The sequence below is a fragment of the Protopterus annectens genome, chromosome 8.part1, assembly GCF_019279795.1.
Source record: "Protopterus annectens isolate FY-2018-M chromosome 8.part1, PAN1.0, whole genome shotgun sequence".
NCBI lineage: Eukaryota > Metazoa > Chordata > Ceratodontiformes > Protopteridae > Protopterus > Protopterus annectens.
Genome location: NC_056742.1, coordinates 263383725 through 263411319, shown reverse-complemented (window position 1 = coordinate 263411319; position 27595 = coordinate 263383725). Strand labels below are relative to the sequence as shown.

The following is a 27595-nucleotide window of genomic DNA, read 5'->3' as shown; positions in this document are numbered from 1 at the left end:
AACTTCACATCAGTGAAATTTGTACAACTGTTACATGGCCAAATCATCATACCTTTTATTTCCCATTGCAAACTGGACATTGTTTCTTGGAATATGGCTTCCTTTGGTTCTGCTGTGTTCCAGAATATCCTTCCTTGAGGGCCACCCAAGTACTTCTATAGCTGGGGACTCTGTCCCATAGGTTGAAGAGCACATGAAGGCAACAACATCAGATAAAAAAGTTATGTACTCATCATAACATTCCATCTGTGTTGTATTTCATTTGCTTTTCAACCTTCCATCCTCCCTGCCTTTGGAAGGACCTAGCTGAATGTTTTGGACAGATACTTTTGTTCTGATCTTTGAGCTCCTGAAGTATCTCTACATAACTCATTCTTTTATCTCTAGGTAATTTCTTTCTGTTTATTTCTTGATTGTGGGATACTTTTTGCTGCAACAAACTTGATGTGAGGGATTTGGAGGAGGGGGCATCGTGCACAGGGGAGGAGATCAGATGTTCGACACTACAGCTTTACTATGCAGCCGTGTCTGATCTGATGCTCACTTCTAAAGCACATAGTTTGAAGAGCAAATGAGAGGCAACAAAATAGATGGAATGTTATGGTAAGTACATAACTTTGTTTTCTCACATGTCAGCCAGTAGTCCCTTTTAGTTTAACCATGGAATCCACAAAAGGAGTCTAGTCAAGTGTTGTTCAATAAAAGCAGAATTCATCCAACATTAAGCTGGGGATTTTTCCTTTCCTCCATGGGGGATGGCGAAATAACCCACTTTGACATTGAAGTCAGCTGTGCCAGTTGTTTAGCAACAGCCTTAAAAAACATCATCAATAATTTAAGAGCCCTATCAAAGTAAAAATCCTGTCCTGACTTAAGGTACAGAAGTTGATCCATTTCACCATCCAAAAAGCTTGAATGATGTTCCTTCGCCAGACTCCTCTGCATTTGGTTAAGGGCCTCTCCTGTATAGGAGAGCCCACAGATTATTTCTCCAGAAAATAAAGTTGTATACCCACAACAATGAAATTCGGATTTTGTATTACAGTGCATATTTCTCAAGAGCAAGGGTCTACAACATTAACCCAAACACCCCTGCAATCAACCTTGAGAAATCCCATTCAGTGTAAATAATTTCGACCACTGGCGACTACGACGAAAAACCCCTTCAGTCACAACAGATTGCGCTTGGGGTGACCAGAGATGCGCTCAAACCTCATTTAGTATCACACTTAAAAATCCAATACATCTTTCATATTACAAAAGACAAGGACTAAAAAAAGGTGAGGGACTGAAGTCCTCTTCCAGCCACAAGGAGCACTGGCAGGAAAATTACACTGTCCTCATTAAAATGGAAAGACATTTTAAGGAAAAATAACACTCTCTTTTAATTGTTCCAACTCAGTCTACAAAGAATGTTCAGTTAAATTAGTTATTCGTAACCCCAGTTTAATGGCATATCCAAGCTGTACAAACATCATAGCAACCATTCAGAATCTTGAGTTCCCATTACATCTCTTTGGGAGGCCAGCTTTCTTAATTCATCCTACTTTCATTAACACTTTTGACTGGAATTCAGGAAGAACTATAGTGAGAGAGAAACCTCAAAATGAGTGGCTAGCCACCCAGAGATGCCTTTTCTGATTCAGACATAGACCAACCACAGTGATTTTACACAGTCTGTAGAGTCACCACTGTAGACTGTTTACATCGCTATGCTATGTGTTAATGAGGTATGTTGGGGGAGTGGCTAATTCTAATTAGACATACACCTACCACATTGATTTTTATCAAGTATGTAGAATTACCACTGTGGACCATCTCCATGACTGTACTGTATGCTAAAGGGGTATGCTGGGGGAGCGACTGCTAATTAGTCGTATGCTGCCCTCAGAAACACACACAACCAAAATGTCTAATCTCCCCATAATTTCCAGTGGGAGAGATCACATTGAAGGTAAGTGCCAGGAATGTCAGCATAGGAGTAGTGGTAGGGAATATGTGTGTGTGTGTGTGTGTGTGTGTGTGTGTGTGGCTCTGTGTTTGCGTGCATCTGCAGGAGAATGAGTGACCTCTGATGATTGTGTGTCTCTCTGAGTGGGTGTTTGTAGCAGGGGGTTAAATAGAGAACTGGTAGTACATGTGTGTGTGTATGCAAGTGAAGTGGTAAGTATGTCCAAGGGTGTGGAAAAGTGAGGGAGTGTTGCATCTTATACAGTGAGTGTATGTGGAAAAGCAGATGTGGGGGGTGCTGTGTCAGTGTGTGGTAATTACCTCCAAAATGTGCTGTTTAGTAGTCTTGATAATTACAGCCATTTCAAAGGTAAGCAAATTAACCGATAATGAGGTCTTCCTATTGCAGTTAAACTTGTCTCTGAATCAAATTTTGCACAATAGCATAAACTGCACATCGCAGTTGTTTCAGTTTACACAAATGTACTGTATTCTTCCAGAATTCCAGGGTTTGTTTAAATTCAGTGCCCTCAAAAGGAGGTACATATTGCATATAGATTCATAGGTAGGTAGTAGGCTCTCGGCCCAAGGCCCTAAGCCTAGCCAACAAGGTTCTCTGGCTTACGCCACCCAAGAAAGTTATTTTCCTATGCCCCTGTTGAGCAGAGCCACAGAAGTGATACCCGGGGTGTATTTCCTATTTCCCATCCACTCATTAAGATTTTTCTTGAAGAGTGCTAATGAGGAACTTTGCCTGACATAGATGGGTAGCTTGTTCTGGAGTATGGGAAGTCTCTAGGACAGGAATCTATCCCTCCAGCATGTCCTGTTCATTGTGGTGACAAAGTTTAGGTCCCTAGAGCGTGTAGCTTGGAGGGATAGGGATTTCTTTAGATGTAGCATGTCTAACAGCTGTGGGTTTGACATAGCTTTATATGTTAGGCAGAGATCACTTCAGAGTAGGCGATATGCTACAGAGTAAAGCTGGAGTTCTTTGAGACAGTCAGTGTAGGGCACCTATTTGAGGCCAGTAATCCTCTTTGCGAGATACTTCTGTGGCCTTTCCAGCTGCTGCAGACGTCTTGTGAGGTACATTCCAAAAGGGGCATTGTACTCTATAATGGGTCTAATGAGTGTCAAGTAGAGGGGAACAATGACCTCTTTTTTTTCCTGGATGAGAACCCTTTTGTGATGAGGTGTGCCACATAAAAGGATTTCCTGACTACTGTGGCGATGTGATTATCAAAGGAGAGACTACTGTCCACCTGGGTCCCAATGTCTCATCACACATTTGGCATTAAGTAGACTGCTGCCTATGTGGTAGTTCATGGGTACAGAGTTTTTACCAAAGGGGATGACAGGGCACTTTTTGGCTTTGAGCTTGAGGCCATGGCTCTGACACCAGACATCTGTCTCAGTGAGGCCCTTCTGTAGGATGGCCACATCATCTGGGGACTCGACTATGGCTCTTATTTTGCAGTCATCTGCAAACTTCGTTATCCAAAGACCTTCTGTGTTAGCCTGTACTTCAGAGAAGTAGATACCAAACAGGAGAGGTCCCAGGACTGAACCCTGTGGTACTCCACTTGTCACTGGTCTGAAGTCAGATTTGGAGTCGGGAACTTTTAGAATGTGGGTTCTGTCAGTGAGCCGGTTGGCAACCCATCTTGTGAAGCAGGGATTTATAGCTAGTTTTGTGAGTTTAGTTATAATTCCAGAATGGGGGATGGTGTTGAAAGCCTTGGCGAGGTCAAGATAAGCTGTTTGAACCACCTTACCCTCGTCTATGGCTTTGGTGACTACCTCAAAGAAGTCGATCAGGTACAGGAGGCATGATCTGCCTTTCACAAACCCAAACTGGGTGGGGTCCAGAGTGTGGAGGTTACCAATGTCTTTGTTTATGAGTTTCATGATGATACGTTCCATGGCCTTACAGACCAGGCTCGTCAGGCTAATAGGGTGATAGTTCCTGGGATCAGTGGTGGCTCCCCCTTTTTGGAGTGCGATATCTGTTGCTGTGCACCATTCAGTGGGCACAAAGCCAGACGTGAGTCTATAATTGAACATGGTGCTTAGGTGGGGAGCCAGTTCGTTCTGAAGTTCATGTAAAACGCAGCCTGGGATTTTGTCCAGTCCCATGGATGCTGTGTTTTTGGCTTTCAAGAGTGCAGCTTTTACCTGCGTAGTTGTGATCACAGGGACTCTGCATTCTTCCTGTATAGATATGGGCCCTTTAGGGGGTGAGAGGGGGTAAAGTTAGCACTGAACCAATCTGCCAAGATGTTGGCAATATCTGGTTCTCTAATTTTCATGCTGTTGTGCTGTAACTCAGAGCAGATCTGAGTCTTGCTATCGAGATTCTTGACATACCTGTAGAATGCTTTGTGGTTGTCCTTAGAATCAGTGGCGATTTAATTTTCATTGCTAGCTTTGGAGGATCTTATAAGGGATCTCAGCTTCTTACTGAGCCTGACCAGGGAGCTCCTCCACTCATGGGATTTTACTCTCTTTTGCAACCGTTTCTTCCTTCTGTTGTAGAGTTTGTTTACAGCAGGGGAACCACCAGATTGACTTCCTTTTTTTGGAGGATAACATCTTGGTTCTGTTTGAGATAGCACAATCCATGCACTTGTGTAAGTGCTTATAGAGTGCATTTGTGTAGGATTCAGCAGTCGTAACTCTATTGTCCATCTGTATGGGTGTCATGAAGTTTGCCACTTCTGTCTTAAGAAGCATGAAGTTCTCTTTGGAGAAATTTTTTTACCATGGTTTCCTTAATGGGTGGTGGGGGCGGGATGTGGATATCTAGTGTGATTAGTTTATGGTTGGATCTGACCAATGAGGAGTTGACTTCAGGTGTAGAACACTGGTCACTTATGTTGGTAATGACTAGGTCTAGGATATTGTTGCCCCTGGTGGGGGTGTGGATAAGTTGATCCAGGGCATTAGAGTTTATGAATTCCAGAAAACGTTGAGCTAAGGAGTTGGTACACGAGTAGTTTTCCCAGTTAATGGTGGAGTAGTTGAAGTCGCCCATTATTAGGGTGTTTGGTTGAACCCTAATATTTTCCAGTACATCAAGAAAAGAGGAGTGGGAATCCTGGGGCATGGTGGGGCATCTGTAGCAAGCTACAATTTGGATTGCGGTTTTGCACAGTTAGTTGCACTTGGATAACCTCACATGCATTATGCTGAGAAACTAGCCTGGAGGTGTGGATATCCTTAATGAATGTGGACACACCTCCGCCTTTGGTGTTCGGTCCAGGTTAGATGGCTGAAAAGTGTGGCATGCGTTATAGCCTGGTAATGCAGGGGTGCTCTCTGGAGCTTGAACTAGGTCTCAGGCACTGCATAGATAACGATGTTCTCCATTTTAAGAAGTGCTTCGAGGGAATGCATTTTGAGATTTAAACTTCTAGCATTGAGTAGCATTGCCCTCTGTTTTTGCTTGCCTGTTCCTGTTACGGTGGTGAATTTGTCATTTGAACCTTGCTTAAAAAGGCACAATAGGGGCGGCAAGAGCATTAGCCAGTGTCCGGAATCCCAGGGGTGACAGGTGCAGGCCATCTCTGGCAAAGCATTGTGGTCTATCATCCATGTCCTCCCAGGCAGAGAGATACTTTATTCCCTTAGAATGACACCAGAAGCTTAGCCAATTGGAGTAATTTTGTCCTTGTACTGCGGTATCATTCTGGCGATGGCAGGATACTACTCAGGGCTAGGGTCATACCTGCCTGGGCTACAAGTTCGGAGAGCTCTTCCATGTCTCTTTTCATGTAATCCAGGGAGGTACGTCTCGGGTCGTTCACGCCAACATGGACAATGACAGAGTCATATTTGTACTTGTGGAGTGACCCGAGTGCGTGGGTTATGTGGCGGATCCTGGCACTCGACAGGCAGCTGACAGTAACCTTCTCCTTGTTTAGCCTGATGAGTGGGACATCAGTGTGCCTGACTATAGAATCACCTAGGACTAGTGTGTTGGGTACGTTGTTTTGCCTTATGGGCTGTGCTTGAGTGGCACGCTGAGTCTGTGGGCTGTGTCATTTTGGGTTGTGTTGGGGGGTGGAGGTTGCTTGCGTTTCTGCTTTGGAGGTCTCTGTTGCTTGAGCAGATTATTATTGAGAGCCTCTGCGAATGTTTGTGTTTCTGTGTGTGGATTTTGTTGGTGTAGGTTTAATGGGGCTATGTGATGAGTATGATGTGGTGCAAGTGTTTACCTTTTCCTCTTGACTGTCAAGTTCAGTCTTGGTTGGAGAGATCTTTACCTCCAGTTTGGCTAGATAAGTACATCTCTCACAGGTTGTAGTGTTGAGTTGTTAGAGGAGAGGGTTGTCTGTGTACATGAGGCAATTGCTACATTGCCCCAAGATGCCCAGATTTATCAGATAGACAGGAGAGAGCACTGGGAGCTGACCTTTGGACATGCCTGAATAAAAAACTATTTTCCTCTAGACAAGTGAGGTAAGTGAGTACAAGAGCTGTTTTTCTCTAAGCAAGTGAGGAAAGTAAGTACTAAAACTGTTTTCCTTTAGGTAATGTGGAAGATTGAGTGCTGTAGTATTTTGTAGCTGATTTAGTGTTTGCAACAGGTTCTGAACAAGTGCTGAACACGAATAAGCAAATTCAAGTGCTAAAACTAAGAATCAGTATCTGAACTAGACTAGTTACAGGAAAGAAACAAGTGCAAATGCAGGCTTTTAAATCAGAAAGTTGAGAGAGATGGAAAACTTGCCCAAACGCCCAATAACTACAATTTCTGGGCCAGAAACAACTCCTTATGTGGTAGATAGGTTGCCTAGTGGTTACAACTCCCACTGATAAGCTAGCAGGCTTCCCTTCAACACAGACAGGCTTGGGGGGCTCAGAAGCTTACAAACAGCCCTGGATATAGCAAATCTGTATCTGGACTAGACTAGTTACAGGAAAGGCAGGAAACAAGTGTAATTTTTTGTTACAGTTAAGCAGAACACAGGGAGAGTCTAGCAAAGTTTTTATTTTATTTTTTTTTTTGTAAAGGAAATGGAGAAAGGAGAAGCAGAAGATAATTCAAGGTTAGGAAACTAACTGGTTTGGCCTTCTCAAGTGTTCTCTCCGTATTAGGTAGAATGAGCTAATGACACTAGACTGGGAGGAGTGTCCCAGATCAAATTTACAGTAGGGACGGGCAACTGCAAAGCCACCAAGTATAACAGCAAGACACCAATAGGGAGGGAGGATGGGGAACAATACTACAGCTACTAGCCTACACTTTTTAGACAGTAAACACTACAAAAATGTTTATCACAGCAGAAGAACAGCAGTGAGCCACAAAATGAAAGTTTTTAAACAGATAAAGGAGCAAGGAGACTCTACAGAATGCTTTTAACTGCAAACAAATCAGTTGTATGATACACTCCTTGGCAGGAAATCAGAACAGACAAACAGTTGCTTAACAAGTAGAGAATATTTCTAGTTAATACCTTTTACACAGTGAAACTAGCTGAAAAGCTTTACAAACAGCGTTACAGTAAAAACCTTATTTATCAGACCCTGTAAGGCAGACAATTTTAGTTCAATTGTGCAGATTAGTTAATAGCAATAAAATATGGTAAAAAGTATGCAGCAGGCAATAAAAAGTGCTATATATAAATTGCTTGAAGCAATAACTAGTAAAAACAAGCAAAACAAAAAAACAGGACAGTTATTGTCATACATCTCAGATCAGAGTTGTAGTCAGTGCCCCTCCTCCACTCAGCTCAGTGTGTATAGACCATGTGTATACACTCACTGTACAAGATACAACACTCCCTCGCTTGTCTTTAGCCAGCATTGGATCTGAAAATAAGATTATACACACATGAAGTATTGCCTTTAGAATTGCTGGAGAAACCAAATTAAAGTTATTTCAGCATTCTCAAATAACCTCATAAAATTGAGTCTGCTGTTCAGATGTTTGCACAGAATTTCATTACCTCTTGACTTTCTTATTACCCATCATACAAACCTTGCCTGGTCCCCAGTGCTGCAACAGAAATTATTGAATAACGTAGCTTAATTGAAAATGAACCAGTGCATTATCAAGTCAATAAGCTGCAGATCCCAGTTATGGTGGGGAGACACTCATGATCCACTTTTGCCCAAAGTCATCAAGACCATTCATTTATTTATTTTTATTGCGCATACAACAAATAATATAGACTTTCCTGTTCTTCCAGTGTTCCAGTCATGCACAAGTTCCTTTTTTTTGGGCTTTGTCTACAGCTGAACTAAATTTGCAGCAAAGGATGCTATCTTCCTTTGAAAGTCCTTACTCAAGTAATTTTATACCTTGTTTTTCAACTACAACAGCAACATAACAGCTTGATTCCAAGGAAAAGCATCATGTTTAACCACATGATTGTCTAGTATCACCAGGATTTGTGATAATTTACCATTAAGCTTTGCCATGTTCCCAACAGCAGTAGTCATTGACATCTATACAGTCATCAATGAAGCCATAATCAACACTCCATAAACAGCTATGGCTTCCATTTTGCTTCTTCAGTCAACAGCGCTTCTGAAAATATCTGATGTACATAATAGACAATGGGTCAGTATCCACACCAACACACCTGGATAGAGTTGTAAGACTTCCAACAGCAATAAACTCTGAATCTACAAATAATATGTTTAAAAATACTTTTAATAGTCAAATCTGTGGAGCAACTGAAGAAGACTGTTTTCTTCAGTCAAAATTCCTTCATTTCATAGCTTAGTATCCAAATTACTTTATCCTTTTATCAGCTTTGTTGGTTTACTGGAGACTCTGTATAGAATTGAAATGCTAAGTTAATACGTGTTGGCTTCCCTGCTTGTATCTCCTTCAGTACAAATCCACAGGAATCATTTGATATTTTGACAACCCCAACCATGCCTGATAATTCTGCCTCCCCTGGAGCTTCATTACCACTCCCCATGAAGTTTCCCACTAATTCCAAACCACCAGCCAAATTTATGTTCTTCCTGGAGTTTATTTTTAACTGATCGTGTCATTTATTAGCTCATGACATGCAGAAAAAAGTACATTTACTTATGGTCAGCTACCATAGGAAGAACAACTGTAGAATTGTCATTCTGTTGAGAGGGATGAGACTAGACATAATTGCTAATCTTGTGGCATTGTTCTGGACATCTCGGTTGAAATTAATGTCACTGATGAAAAAGCAGAACACTTAACATTATACATTTTATTTTAATAGAAGTAAGATTCCTTAATCACAATTAGGCATGACATTTATTAGAAGGAAATGAATGATTTAATAAAAACAACTAATTTCTTAATCAATTTTTAAGCAAAAGGATTTTATTAAAATATTTCCAAGGAGGCATAATAAAAATCGTAACATTAGTAAAAGTGCTGGCATATCATAGCAATTCACACAGCTTCAAATGAGGCAAATGGAAACAGTGATAGTAGTGAAAAGTATGTATATATTCTCTTGTAAGAAATGTGTATAAATGAGTCTTGGCAATAAGGATATAAATAATGTATCTTAAATATATTTGATCATATCAGATAATATGAATGCAAATACACAAACATTAATTGAACAATCAGAATAATTGTGCACAATTGAGCATCTGCCATAAATAAGGGAATTTAACATTATATCCCAAAGGTCTTGGAGAAAGTTTCAAACATTTCATTGACTGTGAAATAAAGTACACCAGTTGTTTAACAATGTATTGACTGTGTCATCCATTGTTTAATGACAGTTTTACTTATGCACATTTATTCTTCAGGGTTGTATCATGAAGTTGTGTATTTAAATGATGGTTATACCATTTCCAGTTTGACTGAGTTATACCCATTCTTTTAAAACTATGGAGAAAGTTTGCAATTGTGAGTTTTATCTTGGAATAGTTCCAAAATATGCAATCAATTAATTATTAGGACAGGACTCAGATGAAAGTGAGATTGGAATCCTCATTTAGTTAAGTTGTATGAAAAGTGATGAGAATCATATGGTTGATCGACATGTGAATGATTACATTTGGAAAAAGGAATAAATCTCTATGCAAATTTACAGATATAGTTCTAGTTTTCATCTAAGCCCTCATGTTAATTTAATGAAATTTGAAGAATAAGTAATAGAAAGTGAAGGTTCATTTATTATGATAAAATTATGGGATTGGTAGAATCTCTATGATGCAGAGCAATAAAGTCCTTACTGTACTGGTAATGACCCTTGTTTGATTAGCAGCACAGTCACTGAATGGGAAGCTTCAGGAGGGGAAAGGGACTGAGTGACTGCTGTTGACTCATCCACCCTGAGGTCAGAGATGCAGCCTAGACTTGCATCAGAAAAAGAGCATGGCCACGACACGCATGGTTGATGAGCTGCTTAGTCTATGAAGGTTTTCCATGTGCAGACATCTGCATGCATTTCTTGCTGGGCAATGATCACTCAGCTGTCAAGGCTGCCACAAGGGGATGGAAGTGAGGGCACTTTGCCTGGCAGCACTATAATGCTGCTCAGCATTTATTGATCTTCTCATCACCAGTGGACCCTGGTCAGGTTGAGCCCAGGGTTGGCTAAGGTGGGTGCAGTCGACCCAGTGAATGAGAGGAGCTAGTGGCAGTTAGTCAGCTGTGGGCAGACAAAAACAAAAAAGTAACAAAGGTGGTATGTTTGAAAGGTTATGTAACCAAGAAGTCACTGCATGTACTTTTGACTGTTTGATAGATATAACTGGTAGGTATGTTGCCAGTGCAATACCAATTAAATGTATTGATCCAAGTGGACTCTATTCGTAATTTCAAGCTTTTGCTAGGTCACCTGTTTTTTTTTCTCTTTTATGATCTTTCTGTAGCCCAAAGATCTTTCTGACTTTTGTCATTAGGAAGTCTAGAAATAAAGAAAAAATGTAAGCCTTAATGTTAGGATTGCCCACCAAATGTTGAAAGACTTTAAATTCAAATAAACTTGTCTTATAATTAAGGTAGTTTTGTAAGAGGTGCCAAAAGGTGACAGTACAGCACAATCCCTTAAAATTACTTTTGTGGTCTAACAGATGATCTTAAGCCCTCAGCTCTGAGAAGCAATACCATCTGTGGAATATACAATTAATCTGATAGCATTAAAATGTAATAACATTGGAAACTGAGTAATAACATTTCACCCACCTGTAGTTTGAGTCAGCAGGATTTTTCACTCTGAGTCTTGGACAGCTCTTTATCAAATAAAGGAGGGAACTATACAGTTTATTGTCTTGAAATAAAGGACTGTATGTGGAAGATAGTTGAGAAGGTAGAAGATTTTTAGGAGCACATTCTTTTTTTAAGAATTGAGACTTTGTCTAGCAAACTAACTTCCATCTTTATATTCCATCTAAATTGTTTTTGCTTACCTAGAGAATTACTGACATATGCTAAGAAGAAACAGTTAAGATCTGGTTGTATATGATACTTAAATATGTATTTAGTTATTGAAAGGCTGTTAATTCATATTGTCGAGCTAGTTAGACTTAGGGGCAAATTACAATTGGAGACTTTATTATATTTACTTACATTATTTAATAAATGTTTCATAAGTTTAAGACCCTCTATATGAAGTAAAATGTCTGCAAATAAAAGTAGGGTAACAGGAGAAGAGTCTTTTTGGTACTGGTCTTTATTTTAATCAGTAATAACATTTGTCCGTTAATGACTAAAAAAGTTGAGCCTGAATTCCATAGCATTTGAAAGAAGTGGTTGAAAGGAGGTGGGAAATATAATTTCAGTAATTAATTGATTTGAACTAAATGGCCTGTAGACACTGTCAGATGCTTTACTAGTATTTAGAGCAAAAAAAAATGTTATCTTCTTTATAGCTGTTGGAGTTTATGGTATTGTTTGTCAGGTTATTAACTTGCATTTGTTCACATTCCGTAACTGTTTGAAATTCTGAAATTACAAAAATAGACAAAGCAGGAAAAGTGTCTGGCTAAGATAGAAGTCATTATTTTAGCATTAAGGTTAATGAGGGAAATTAGTCTGAAATTTTTAACTGCAGAATTTGAGTTTGGTTTTGGAATAAAGTTGTTTTAGAATCATTGCCATTTACTTAGATAGTGAACAAATTGACTAATATCTGAACAATTATCTAAGTCATTGAGACCCAGTGGGTTTTCGGTTTTTAAGATTACTAATTGCTTCTTTTTCTGAGTTAGTTTTTATTAAATAACTGCATTAATATCACGTGTTTTGTAGCAACATGAATACATATTCATAATCCCACATATTCAATTTATTTCTAAGCTATTTGCTGTTCACCCTTGCTAAAGATCTCATCTCCAGTTACTTTATTCCTTATTCCCTTTGCAACATTTAATAATTATGTTACAGTCTGTTTAGGTTTGATTTCCATTTTCTATTAATTACCTTTTCAGCAGTCAACAGCATAAAACTTAGTAGGGCCTTACTATGTCTAGGCAGTTTCTATGTCCCAGCTCAAAAGACACATTTCTTTGGTTACAATGGTTTGTTCCCCCAACATTCCTGATAGAGTACCCTGTATGGAATTTCTAGAATTTGCCAACTCTTTGCATTCCCAAAGTAACCAAGTTCCCAAGTCCCCCCTCTCTTTTTCTTCACACCTATAGCAATTTTTGGAGAAAGAAATGCCTAAAATCTACTTGGAATACAAAACAACCTTTGCAAAAATATTGATGCAAAAATCCTAAACCTTCTAGATTTTGCTGTATAATTGTGAGTCATGCAACTATCCTGCCATTGTTTCTAAGTACATTGAATTTGCATTCTCATTTCCGAGTTTTTTCTGATCTCTTCTGGCTGATTCTAATAGTTATCGTACATTATTTTATATGCCATATGAATTATTCCTTTTTTAACTATTGCTTCTGTTCTTGATTCAACTGTAAACTCAACCTGAGCTGGTCTTTCATTTAATACCCATCTATCCCTTTCTTTATGCTGTTTAGTCTGTAATCAATTTCTGTTAGGAAAGGCAGTCTCCAGCCTGCATTCCAAACTTCTGTTTGGCTTCATTCGACTGTAGGACCCTCCCTAGTTATTTTTCTCCTAGTATCTTGGTTCCTTTGCTATTTTTGTCCAATAAGTCCAAACTCCCTGTTGTCTGTTTTCTGCATCACTACTTATAGTCATCCCTGTTGGTAAAAATCTTTTCTCTGTTCCCACGTTGGCTTAGTTCTCAAAGTATTTTTTGCTACTCTATAAATAGAATATTCTCTATGGTTATTGTTCTCCTTAAGGGCCTGCAATCCAAATTCTACTCTCCCTATTTTGTAGCCCCCCCCCCATTTTAAAATCAATTATTTCCAATTAGGTTTACAGTCTTAAGCTTGTGTTATGTATATGAACCTAAGCTGTGTAGGTTAGATATCCCTTCAAATCAGTATAATCCTAATCCACTTATTCTTTGGGGATAACCTACTTATTCCACTTAAGTCTTGCCCTCTTTCCTTCCCAAATAAATTTCTTCAGTTCTTTATTAATGATGATTCACAGCTTCTCTTCTGGTTGATAAAAATATGCCTGACCCATATACAATATTAAGGGGACTAGAAACATTTTCATTGCTTGTGAGTTCTTATTTATATCCATTCAAGAGCTCCCAAACTCTGTTTCTGTATTATATTTTATTTACTGTCTTCCTACAGATCATTAAATGCCATAATAGAATGTTTTTTTAATCCAAATACACAAGTATTTCACCTTATACTCCCATAAATATGGGTATTTCTGAACTACTTCATGTGATGGAACATAGTTACTCTGTACCCTTTGTTTTATTTTCATTTATTTTATATCCTGAGTAAAATGGAACTATCTCGAAATGTTTCAGAACACTGAAATACGTTTTTACTGGAGTTTTCAAGCACAAAATAACATCTGGAAATAAGGCTATTTTTCTTGAGTACCACACCGGTTATAATCCTGAAGTGTACGTCAATTATTTTCTTTGCCAGTGGCATTAGTTATAAGGCAACTAAAGTAGAAAGAGGACACACTAGTCTGGTTCCTTAAATTATTAGAGAGGACCTGTCCCACCTTGATTCTTGCCTCTGGTAATTCATACATCTTCCTAATTTGGCTAAACACATCAGGATCTATTGTAATGGGAGATTTATATTTTTGTACTTGAAAAGTTCTCCAGAGACCCAAGGAAGGGAGGTCAATGTTAGAATAGATTAGAGTATACGTAATTATACTGGCAGTAGTTATTGGGAGCCATACTGAACCTGGATTGAATGACCAGAATTCTATAGCACCAGTTCTTAAATTGAGCTTAGCAAAATTATAATACAGTGTTGGAGTTGACCATAGGTATTTTGGGTAGATTATAATTTATCATATTATTTATTTTTTTTAGTTATGGTTTAATTAACTTTAGTTTTTTTATACATTACCTTTTGAGTTTTGATATGAATTCATAATACTGTTTTTTTAAACATTTTTTTTTAGATCTTCAAATGGGTTTTTATGAATTTAGAGGGTTTCTCTTGTAAGTGTATTAGATGCATAATAACACTTGTGGTGTTTCATCTTCCTAATTGACCCCAGCTACAATGTATACCAGTTATATTCAGTTTTAGTTGTCATGCGATTTAACAAGGTACTTAGTTATTCAATTATGGTTGACGAATCATTCTTTTTGATGATTGATATAAAAATTGTGATGTATGTGAGAAAATTTTGTTCTGATGAAGTCCTGTACGAGTTTTTAGGATGAATGTGCTCAACTCATTATTAAAGGTTTTGTGCACTTTATATAGTTGGACTGTGTTTGGCAGCTCACCAGTTGGAATTATTTTGTATACTGAGAGTGGGCATATGGGGTGAACACCTGGTAGTTGATCTTAGCTGTTTCTAGTGCAGGAATCACTTCTTTTCCTTCATTTTGTTTTTTAGTTCATTCCTGCATAATACCACTTGTATCATTTCATCTTCTTAATTAACCCCATTGTTTTAACTGGAAATGCAAATCATCTCATTGCCCTACTCTTGAAATCCTTACCAACTCTATTGAATGCCTTCTGTGCATCAAGTCCCACCAACAGTAGTAGGGCTTTTTTGCATTGTGCTTCCCTCTGAATCATCTTTGTTCTGTTAATGTTGTCAAATGATGAATTAATAAAATGTTAACTTAATTTTGAGATACGTAAGAGTATCCTTATGGTTCCAGTATGCTAGATATTGCTTCATGGGCTTATCTGTAATTGAAAGGTTAACCCCACAGTAAGTATATGTCAAGTAGAGGACATTTAAAATATCTGTGGGATCTGAGTATGATACTCTCTTCCTCTTAATTTGCATAAACACTGTTTTAGTTGGCCTGTTTGAAGAGTATTACCTAAATGTTAAGAAGGTATTTGTATCCAGAAGGGTGTATTATGATGCAATGAAAATCCATTGTTTGAGTAATTTGAAACCCTTGGCTATATCTCATGCTGCATGCCACTTGAGACAGGCCATCATCCCAGAGTAACGCATGCTGTAGTGCCTTAATGCTTAATCCTGAAATAGGATTACATTTAACAGAGAGAGGAAGAACTGAGACCTAAAACACAAAAGTAAATTGGTATAATCCATTTAAGTAAAACTCAGTCTTTTGAAGAGTGTTTTAAATGTGTCTGTGCTGTAGTTGTCTTACCTGCATATAAAACCTTCTTGTCGAGTCCTGGGATAAAAATCAAGATTCTAGAAGTACAGAAATGTGTGATGCTTTTCCAGTGTTCAGTTGATGTGTTTTTCTTTTTAACAGAGCTGATAAAATCCCAGCCTCAGTGTATACCAGTTATATTCAGGCATGTCAGAAGGAGAAGAAGAAGCTGCTGGAAGGTTAGACCAAATCTGATTTGTTTAATTACCACAAGCTAATACAGTAGCTTACAGTATAATTGTGTGTTATAATACATTTTAAGTAACAACACATGCAAATTAAGTTCTTTCTTCAAGAGAACTTTAGGAATAAGTGTATCAAAAGAAAGTCCTTTTCATCATGATAACATTGTTCAGTAGGGAAAAAAATCACAGACCTCTGTCATCAGGGCTTACATGTACCTTTGGTTAGAATACTCACTGCCAGATTCCATGACCTTTCATTCTATTCACATTCTCTGAATTTTCTGCTAGCACTCATTGCAGAACCTACAGGAGAGTGCAGAGTCAGAGATTTAAGTTGTGTGTGAGGCCATTTAATGGAAGGTAGAGGAAAAACATAATCTGAGCAAGTAAAACAAGGGAGCGTAATTGAAGGAGTCCAGAGGAGGGAAGGAGGGCAGGCAAAAGGAGAGAAGTTCATTAAATATTCACGATGCAGGGCAAAGGTAAGGTCAGGAAGCCTTCGCTTGATTGAGGATGTAAAGTTTGCAAGAGCTGAGGAAGATTAGAAAAGGATTTAAGAACTAACTGGCTAGTTTGATCGTGCTGGTGGAGGAAAGGAATGGAGAAGGATTTAAAGAAGAGGGCATCATATAAGACCCATTTCGATGAGATGGAAAGAGACCATGTAAAGGGGTACTAGGAAACCTGTCAAGGTGGTCAGAGGAGAATGGGTAAGTGGGAAACTTTGTAGGAGTGAAGCAGGAGTACAGAGAATTACTAGTAAGGCTGAATGAGAATGTGGAAGAGTAGTGTAACCAGGAAAAAATTGCCATGGAGCAGGAACCTAAATTAAGGGGCAGAGGCAGGCAGAGATGACAAGTGAGGGGCGAAAGTACTGTGCTAAGCATCGACCCTCCCTCCAGTGAGTCTCATCCCATAATTTTCCTATCAACGACAATGTGGCTGCTGATTGATAACTGGAGGAGGCCATCATCTTGACAAACATATGAAAGTCGCTTGACCCCAGCCATCCATGGGAAACTTGATCTTCCTTGTAGCCTGTTGCCCACCGAATGGCTTGCTAGTCTCCTACCATAGACCATCCTGTTTGACAGTGTAAGGTTCCACAGGAGAGAGCCAGTACACCAGTTACTCCCTTTCCTGCAGCATATTTCCTACCAGACAGCTCTACCACTTCCCCTATCTGTCCAATGATTTGCAAGAAAGTTGTCAATATAGACATTTTTTCATACAAGGCCATGTCCAGCCAAGAATTGATGGACATGCTCCACCTAAAAAAAAACAAATCCTGGAGAGCCACATGCTCTAGAGATATAAACTTCACCACAACGATAAATAGGATATGCTGGAGGGATAGATTCCTATCCCAGAGACTCCCCATGCTTTGGAACATGATTCCAATATACATCAGGCAGAGCCCCTCACTAACACTCTTCAAGAGAAACCTTGACGGGTGGATGGGAAACAGAAAATTTACCCCGTAGATCACTGCAGTGGCTCTGCTGGACAGTGGTGCAGGGAACTAATGGCTCTGCTGGACAGAGGCACAGGGAACTAATCTAAGGGGGTGGCGAAAGCCAACACATTCTGGCTAGGCTTGTAAATGCCCTTGGGTAGATAGCCTAGTACTTACTTATGAACCTATGACATCTAGGCTTTTCTGCTAGGCTCTAGTACCATCCACAAGTAGTGGAGATGGGCAGCTGTATCATCCCAGAGTCATGTTTCAAGTTTTTAACCTGTTGTCTCCAGACTTGGAGACAAACTCAATAACAGTCTGTGGTAAAGGCCGCACATCAGGGACACTTTTTTGTAAATATTTCTGCTACTGATTGAAAAATTAAGAAGTGAACTTCAGCTGGCATTAATTTTCTGAAGTAAAATAAATCTATAACTTTAAAAGTTATTAGTTTCTGATGATAATCTACCATATTTACCCAAAAAAGAATCACAGATCTTTAGAGGGCTAGAGCAAAATTTGAGCCATGTCAGGGACAGTTGAATGGTATGCCTTCCTCATAGACTTGTGTGCTACCACACGCACTAATGAAGACTGCTTGCCATCACTGGCTTGACAGTACCAAGCTCGCATCCCCCATCTGGCTTTTTTTTTTTTTATTCTACATATGCTTCCACTGCTTGGTGATTATTAGTCAGCCAAAGCCACCTATCCCCCCCGGGTTGGCAAGCCTGTAGTGGCTGCTCACTTGCACTCACCCATCCCCACACCCAGCTCTTTCAGCTCTCAAACTTTGGTTGTCTGGGTCATTGTTACGACTTTATCCCTTTATGCCATAGAACTACACTATACTGTCAAAGGTGATTAAGCAGGAGACAATGCCAGAAGAAGAGCAGGAGGGAAGTGGGCAGAGAAAGAAATGGGGTATGCTTAGCACAAAGGGAAGCAGAAGTAAAAATCAGGGAAATGGGTAATCGGGAATAAGGAAGATAGGTGAGAACAGTATAAAAGGCAGATAGATGTAGCCTAGGAGTAGCAGAGAGATGCTGATGGTGGTGTCATACTAGATTATTGAAGAAATAGGTGGATGAGCAAGGGAAAAAGAGGGGTTTGGCAAAGAGGGACAAAGTTCTACGTTTAAATCTCAACAGAATGAGACTAACAGTAACCTGATTTGTTGAAAAAGGAAAGGAGTGGCCCACATGGCAGCTAATGTGACTTACGAGACCAACACAGATGCAGTGAAGAGGAACAGATTAGTAGCAGTAATATGCAAGGGCTTGGACCATATATCGTTCTCAAAATATACCATCCGTTCCAAAGACTATGAAGGAGGAGAGGATTTAGTAGTTGATTTGCTACCATGGGGGAGTGAAGTAAAGAGTTAGGGGTTTTGATTGGTTGGGGAGCCCTGCAATGACAAGTAGATGTTGGGTTAGTCGTCATCTTATTCCCCATGGAAACACATTGCTAAAACAGGGAATGGAAAGCTACACTAGATGTAATGATTTTGCATTTAAACTGGGAGGTAAAGGTTGAGGGAATGCAGAGGCTGTTTAGTAAAGCACAACAAGGTTGCGAAAGGGAGTGACTGCAAGAGAGAAGACTGAGATACCAGTGTCCAAGGAGAGTCCTCCTAGATCTGCTCAACATCCTTTAGTCCACAGCCTGTTTCACCTCTTTCACATGTAATCCACTGACTCCCTGTAACCCCTGTTCCCTCTAGCTGACTGGATACATTATTTCACGTCCTTTCTCCCATTTCAAGCAGTGAGCACCCAACTAAATACTGTGTTGGCCAGCTCTTTTGACACCTCATATGCATATTCTAGGTTCTAGTGGAGATTTAAACATTTTTAGGTGGATGTTTAAATGGTTTATCTTTAACATCCTAGCTACCTTTCTTTCCTAAGTAGGCTGTTATATACATCTGTCCTGGCTGCTTCCACTTTTGTGTCTCCATTCAGAATCACAATATAGTAACCCACTTTTTACTGTTAACCATTTAGCTGTTTATATGCATTTTATGTTGTACAACACAGCCGTATTCCTCAATCAAGAATATTTTCACTGCTGTAAGAGCGGAGCATGTTTAGAATACAAAGATTATGCTTTTCTCAGGATACCCATGCCCTCTGTTTTTTCCCCCTCGCCCTTGTACTTTGCTAGAACATTGTTATATTTTGTTACTTCTCATAATTATCTTTAAGAATGTCACTGGTTTAAAAATTGCTTATATCAGTGCTGAAAGTATCAGAAACAAAATCCATCTGATCCCTGGCTGATTTAGTCTTTGTCAACCTGGCAATCATTTTCTGACGCACAACTAAAAGATGCAGTCTTTAACTTAGAAGTCGTACCCTCTGGTTATAATATCGCATTGCCATACTGTACTTTGACAACCTCAGCTGTTTAATTGCAGAAGAACAGATTTCGTAATCCCGACAAAGAGAGACCATACTGGTTCTAGCGAATAAATTAACGACCCTCCTGGTAACACATTTGCATATTTCCCTAAGGCCAAATGGATCTTCTGCACGTTAGTGGCTCACATCCTGTGTAAATACACCTCATTCTAATGAGTAACTTAAATGTTGATGGCAAACACTCAATGGATTATTTCAACCATCCATTTTAAAGCTGTATGGTCTCACTTAGTTGAGAAGCTTGACAATAAAAGACAAGACTTCTGACTATGAGAGCATACTGGACAGATGTTCACAACTATGCAAGGTGATGTTACTGGTTATCATGGCTGAAATCCATCAGTGACTATACCCACCTAATTTATTGTATGGAGCCATAAAAAAATCCAGAGGTTGCAAAGTTGTTGCTGCTTCTGGAATTTGAAAAACATTTGTGCTGAGTGCTTCTGTAGTCTAAACTGTAATATGCTGCCCCAGTCAGTTGCTACTTGATTATGGTGATGTTCAACAAACGCACTATCTTACTGGTATATGGGTAGTAGTGCGCTGCTACCCTCACTCTTGGAAGTTTGTCCAAGCTCAGAAGTCCTTCCACTGCCTTTCTGAGAGAGTGAAGAACTAATCACCTGGCAGGACCAGAACAGCCCTTCACACTCAGACAGAACCCATTCAGTTTTCTTGTGTTACAGGGAGAGAGAGATATTGGGATATTGCTTCCCTCACATTGGGTGATACCAGCTGCAGAGCTCAGATAAACTCCTTTTGGTTTATATTTTGTCCCTCTCCCTTTTCTGTTAGTGACTGAATGGTGTATTCTGCTGCTTTGACTATTTTCTGGTTAAAAACTGTATATGCTTCTGTTTTTTTTACTTTGATTAGGACAATAAAAGTCTTTCGGCTTTTCCCGGTTAGGGGCTGCCAAAGCGGAACTCCCGTCCTCTAATGATTGGCAGTGGATTTTTATTGTGCCGAGTTGCCAGCCCGACGCCCAACCTTCAAAGAAGGCATGCCCATTCACACACGCACCTACCTGCATGTCTTTAAGGCCTGTTAATTAAAAGCTTCATTTTGACTATTTGATGGGGAAAACTTGCTAATATTGCATTTTTTCTTTGAGGTTACGATTATTTGAGGTGACATTACGGCATTTTAAATGCTTTTTTCTTCATTTAAATTGCTATGTTGTTACTATTTCGTATGTTAATCATTTGTATTTTTTCATCAGTTTATGATGTATTTCTCGTCTGATATTGATTTAGGCTATATCCATTCATTTGAATGAAACTAGCCTTTTTTACAAAATCAGAATACTTTTGTGCATGTATTTTGACTTTAGACTGTTACTGAAAATATTGTCATTTTCTCAGTGCAGTGTTCAGAAAGTTATCCCTATAGAAATGGTCTTTAGATTACTATTTAGAGAGAGAATAGTGAGATTTGCCCATTTCTTACTGGGCTGAGTGTGCAGCCAGTGTTTGGTATTGAGTTGGCTACTTTCTTGCCCCTTGACTTGATGGACTCAGACCCCACCACCACCACCATCACCTCTCCCATCTGCACCTACAAAACAAAAATAAATCAAAAAAATATGCCTAAGCCAACAGCTTGTGACTCTGCAGTAGCATTAGCTTCGGGCAGGCTAACATACCACTCACCTTCTGTTACCGTCAGGTCCCCTAGAGTGGTTGTAGTACCAGAGCAGTGGATGACAAGAGGGTCAGACACATTCCTGAGGACTGTACCATTGTTTGCTGCAGGTGTGGGAGAATCAAACCTTTATGTGCAGCGGACGTCAGGGGTGCAGAATCTGTTGTCAGTATTGATACTTTTCCTCCAGGGGATTCCTCCACAAGTGCAGTGTATGCCAAAAAGCGACAGAAGACCAAGCAGGTTGCGGGACAACAGTTTGACTGTTTTTTCACCTGAGATGACAGCTATGGTTAGATCCATTGTTCAGTCAGTTGACTACAGGGTTACATACCATGGTTATGAGTAACACTGGCACTTCACCACTGATAAACCTGCTAAGGATCATCCTTTTGAAGGAGATTCTGTGTGTGCGGCACTGACTTGTACGAGGTGGATCATTTGGGTTCCTCTAATGATGAACAGATACAGGTGCTCAAATAGATGTTTTCTTTTTTCCCCCAAATGTTGACTAGATTTGGAGATGTATTCATTTGGGAGTTATTTCCATCTGCCTTTTAGATTAACATAGTTTATAATCTCTTGGAGGATGAGATGCCAGACACTGACCTTTTCTCCATTAATTCCAGCATTGTAGGATGTTTTCAAGAAAGCTTGTAGTCCCCCTCTCTTTACTGAGATTTTGCCTAAGAAAGTGTTTAGGAAATTTAGGGTATGCTTGTCTGGTGTCCAAGTCCCTTTGTATGTGGACCCTGCTTTAGTGTCTCCTGTGACTTTAATAAGAGTACTATGTTTTCTTGTAATCCAGTCCTTCAGGATTACCTAGGCAAGTGGCTAGAATCTCAGGGAAAGAAAATGGCTCAGTCTAACATGGTAGCTTTTAAACTGTTTAACTACCAGTGTTTTATGTGGAAGTTTGTGTTGAGATGCCTGTGCAGTTTAGACTAGTTTGCTGCATTATTGCCTGTAGAGCAAAAGGTCTGTGTTAAAGGTATTGTCTCCCATGTTTCTCAGGTGTCAAAATATGCCTTAAAAAAGTGCCTTGGGGAAGGGGCTGATCCTATTTTTAGAAATGCAGTATTGTCAGTAGTAATTAGGAAGTATGCTTGGTTGAGATTTTGAATGTTGTTTGTATTTGTTACAGTAACTAATCATATCCTGAAACACTGGGATGACAGAGGTAAATTGATGCAAGGAGTGTCAAAAATGTTCCATATTCCCAAGTTTTCCTCCTTTAAGCAAGATAAAATTCGATGACCTAACAAATAGAAGGCCCACCCGAACAAAAACCAAGGCAATAAAAGAAAACATCAGGACAACTCCAGCAAGCTAAACAAACAAGAAGGGTTCCTTTCTTAAAAAGGATACCTTCCCTCCCAACTTATGATTATGCCGAGGCACGGCACCTACCTTTATCATTTCCTCGTCAGGTGCCTCATCTTGCAAGTTAACTCTTAAAAAGGTGGCATGGCCGTCAATGGTTTCTGACAAATAGGTATTAAACATTGTTGGCAGGGATTACAAATGGTAGTGGAAAGACCACCCACCTCTGTTCAAGGGGGTTCCCCCTCATCTACTGGACCAGATGTTGTTAATCCCTCCTATTCAGTAAACGCTAAATTCAGAGGTTCTAAAACTGGTCCTTTTTAGTCAAGGGCAGGTCATGCCTACTCAAACTGGTGGACTACTTTGAGAAGGTCACCAAAGGAATGGAGGAGGGCAGAATGGTTTACACTGCCTACTTTGACCTGGCCAAGACATTTGACACAATACCCCACTCTGGTATTGTTGACAAACTCGACGGTAGGTACAAACCTTTATGTCACCCAGTGGATAACCAACTGGCTCGTAGATAGGACCCAATTCTAACTTCCTAGGTCTTGTCTACAGAGAGGCCAGTCACAAGCGGAGTCCCTCAGGGTTCAGTCCTGGGACCACTTCATTTTGGCATTTACTTCTCTGATGTCAAGACCAATGTCAGTGGCCTCTGGCTGACTAAATCTGCAGATTATTGCAAATTAGGAGCTGTCATTGAATCCCACACTGACACAAATGTTCTCCAGGAAGGGCTGACACAATAATAAATGGATAATAGTATCCTTCGGAAAGTCATCCACCCCTGGTAACTATCATATTGACAACACATCCCTAAGAGTTGACCCAGTAGTCAGGGACTTGGGGGACACACACAGTAATCTAGCATTTGACCATCATGTGTCCATGGTAGTGAGGAAATCATTCTATATTGTGCAACTTGTAAGCAAAGATATGGCCTCTAGATCCAAGTAAGATATTGTTCCACTGTATTCAGCATTCATCAGCTATATCATTTTGTACAGTACACCCTTTAGTATGTATCTAACCAGGCATATCCAGCAACTGGAACGTCCACAGAAGTTCCTCATTAAAAGAATACAGGGCATACGTAACGTGTTATGCAGACTGCCTCAAGGCCCTATCCTTATATTCTGTCTCCTACTGGCTGTTGAGGGGGTGAGCCTATGCTTGGAATACAAGGCATTGTCAGAACCCACTCTGATGGACCTTCTGCATATCCGCAAAACAAACAACACTAGAATTACATGTTCTAAAGACTTCAACCTTGCCTGTGATGTAAACAGGGCCTGCTAGAGAGACAGATATGTATACCAGCGGCTATCCCTTTTTTGGAACAGGCTTTCCATCCATGTGAAGCAAAGTTCCTCCCTAACCCAATTCAAGTGTAACTTGGACAATTGGATGGGGAACAGGAAATTCATCACTGGTTTGTAACCTGTGTCTCTAGTGAACATAGGCAAGCCTGTAAATGGTTCATCTCCCAGACCCCTACTTGTAAAGGTTTCATCTCCGAAGCCCATTCTTACACTTATCAAGGGTATCAGAACTTGTCAGAGATTTGGGATGCATGGCTAGGCTTAAAATCCTTGTGGTCATTAGCATAGTAAACACCTGTGAACATAAAGAAAGAAAGTGAGGTTTCTACTCCAGAATTTTTTTGGTTCCCAAAGAGCAGCAACCGTGGAGACTGGTGTTGGACCTTTCATTTCTGAATGTTTGTCAGCATCCCCAAGTTCAAGATGCTCACCCTGCAGACAGGGCTTCCGCTGTTGCCAGACAACAGCTTCATGGTGACCCTGAAAGTGAAAGATGTCTCTCATCATATTCCCATAACTCATTGCTTCAGGAGATATCTGGGATTTATTTTGTCTGGTTCACACTATCAGTTGTTCGCATTACCCTTTGGGCTATCCACTGTGGTGCGAGTGTTCACCAAATGCCTTGCTTCCAGTAGTGGCCTACTGTCAGGCTCTGGGTATTCACATCTTTCCATACTTGGATGACTTGGTGATTTGAGCAGAGTCTGTACACAGGTGTTTGCAATTGTTATAGAAGGTCTCAACTTTACTCTCCCATGTAGGGTTCAGGTTGCACCTCAGAAAGTGATGTCTGACACCCTCGCAAAGACTGTTCTTTCTGGCCTGCTTGATCTACTCCAAAAAGAATGGCTTTTCTGCCTGAGGACAAGGTCCTGTCATGCCAGAAGGTGTTTCTGTAATTCTCCAAGAGGAATGTTGCCTTGGCGAGAGAATTCGTAAAAATCTAATGCTATGCCTGCAGTTGATGGGACCCATCATCTCCATTACCTGGAACCCCATTTGCCAGTGCTGCCCTTCATCAGATGAGAGGTGCAGTGGTGGAGCGATAAGTTGAGTATCAATCCAGAGCTCCCTTTCTCCCATCTGGAGCCAGTACAATCTGTCCAGACAGTTTTGTCCAACTTTTCCTGGGGAGCTGCGTCAATGGGGCTGCAAGTGCTGGCCACTTGGAGGCCCAAGGATGCATGGAATCTCATCAATATCAAGGAGATATTGGCAGTGATTCGCTCCTTAAAAATCCACCACCTTTGGATTCTGGGCCCTCTTCTAATGGTTACAGACAACACCACAAAGAGTGGTATGAGGTCTTACCGTCTGTGCTGGTTGGCAGTGATAACCTGGGAGCAGACTTCTCTGTATTCTCTGACTCTTTGGGTATCATACAATAGTGTCAGAGCAGAGCATTGTGGCAGATGGATTAAGCAAATTCTGGCAGACCCACCTGAGTGGAAGCTGAAGGCAGTGGTGTTCCAGGATTTAGTCTAGATGTGAGGAATGCCTCAAGTACATCTGTTCACCTCCTTTAAAAACAGCTGGAGAAATTCTGTTCCAGACATCCTTGCAGCAATGCTTGGAGGACAAACACAGTCTCTTTACCTTGGATGGAAATGTTCCTGTATGCGTTTCTAGACTTTCCACTGAATCACAAGGTACTTCTGAAAGTTCAAAGAGAAATGCCAAAGATCATTGTGGGGAGCCCCTGTTGGCCCAGGCAACCTTGGTTCTCCCTGTTAATGGTATTAGCCAAAGACAGTTGCCATAGACTTCCTGTCACATTGGATATGCTCATACAGTATCTGGGGCTACTGTTGAACCCCAATTTGGACAAACTTCAAGTGACAGCCTGGATGATTCAGTCTTGACTCTGTTTAGACATATGTTTCATGAGAATGTAAAGCAGGTGTTAAAGGTGTCCAGAAAACCTGCTGCTAGAAAATCTTATGTTTACAAATGGATGAGGTTTTCTAAATGGTGCCTGAATGTAAAGAGAGGGTCTATTGAGGTAAATATCCCTCTGGTTTTGAAATATTTGTGTGAGCTACTTCAAGATGGCTTACTGTATGCATCCATTAAGCTGCATTTAGTGGCCATCTCTGCTTGTCTGCCAATAGATCTTCCTCTTTCTTCTCTTTTGGTAAAACAGTTCATTAAAAGAGTATTGCATATGAGACCCCCTTGCAAGCAAATTCATCCTTTGTGGGACCTAAATTTTGTTCTTGAAAAGTTGACTTTAACACCTTTTGAACCTGCAGCTCACTCTCATCTCAAGATGTACTTCCATATCACTGTTGCAGTATACTTCACCTAAGCGAACACCTCCCAAGGATAGCCCAATGTCCGCCTAGTATACCTAAGCCTTCAACTGTTACAGGCACTATATGTCACATGTATGCTTGCCGCATAAGATGTAGGGTATAAAGGTGATATACGGATGCAAGCACTCAGAACTTCCTTTGCCGTCACTCTGAATGTCCTTCTGCTGTGCTGGTTATCAAGATGTTTATTCAGGTAAGTGCCCTGTTGGGCTTTCTTCTCTTGTTTTTACTTCTGTTTGGTATTGTGTTTGTGTCATCTAGAAAGGGAAAATGTCAGTGTGGGAGGCAGGTTCCCCATAAACACCGTCACGACCAGTGTATTTTTTACTTGGATGCTTCATATGGTCATTCACAGTAATCTGTCTGCCAGGTATTTGTGCCTAAGATCCTACATAGTTACTTCTCCTCTTTGTCCATATATCTTAAGAACCAGTGACTTAAACTGTTTGCTCAGGGTGTGGCGGAATCCTCCCATCCCAAGGGCCAGCTGTCTGCCAAGTAGGAGGTTGAAAAAGCCAGGCCTGATCCAGCTGCTGTCTAGCCTCCCGCAGATTTCTTTCTAGGGCTAGTGAAAGGCCTAAAAGCCATCTGATGCTTGTTTTGGATCCCTGTTCTGTAACCCCATCAGAAGCCGGTATGGATCCTAATTCTCATACATCCTGTGAGGCTTTTCCAGCATTTGCACCTGACATTGAGGGGGAACTTCGGCTGATAATATCAGATGGACTCTGGGATTCCTCAGGTTTTAGTGAGGGAAGAAATTCCTGCTACCATTATACATTTGCTTCAGGGGCCTGACCCCACCAAAGGTTTTTTTTGGAGTAAACATCCCATAGGAAAAGAAATAAAAAAAAAAGATCCCCAGTGTGAATGGCAGGATTTCACTTGGGGTTTATTTATTACTTTGGCCTTGAAGCCACATCAAGAGGTTTCTGTTCTTACTCCCCCTTGGTCTTCCACTTTTATTAAGAGGTCTAGGGAATTGGATTCCTCTAATGATGATTTGGACTCTGGGGAAAAAATCCCTGCCCTCTTCTTCCCAACCCCCCCCGTGACTAAGGAAGAGGATTACTTGAGTCCAAATTCTTCCTTGGAGAAGTTGTCCTTTGGGGGTACTGTTGCCTGCATAATGGACTATTTTAAGTGGCACTATGAGCCCCTGCAGATGGAGTCTCCTAAACTATCTGCTGTTCCTTCTGAATACCTTTTCTGCAGCTTCTGTAGCCACTGACTCTCAACCTCTTGCACCAAAGAAGCCTGATAGGTTCTACAAGGTGCCTGAGGACTGAAAATTCCTTTATAAATACTTT

The 27595-nt window shown here is 40.4% G+C and overlaps 1 protein-coding gene across 2 annotated transcripts in view; it reads left to right on the top strand.

The window, feature by feature from the left end:
- The window catches only part of FANCA (FA complementation group A), a 2214801-nt gene that overhangs the window by 1022833 nt on the left and 1164373 nt on the right, over positions 1-27595 (top strand). For both annotated transcript variants that reach the window (XM_044081851.1, XM_044081852.1), the window contains exon 22: positions 15699-15775. In XM_044081851.1, the coding sequence (XP_043937786.1) occupies positions 15699-15775 (77 nt within the window). The remainder of the gene's footprint in view (positions 1-15698; positions 15776-27595) is intronic.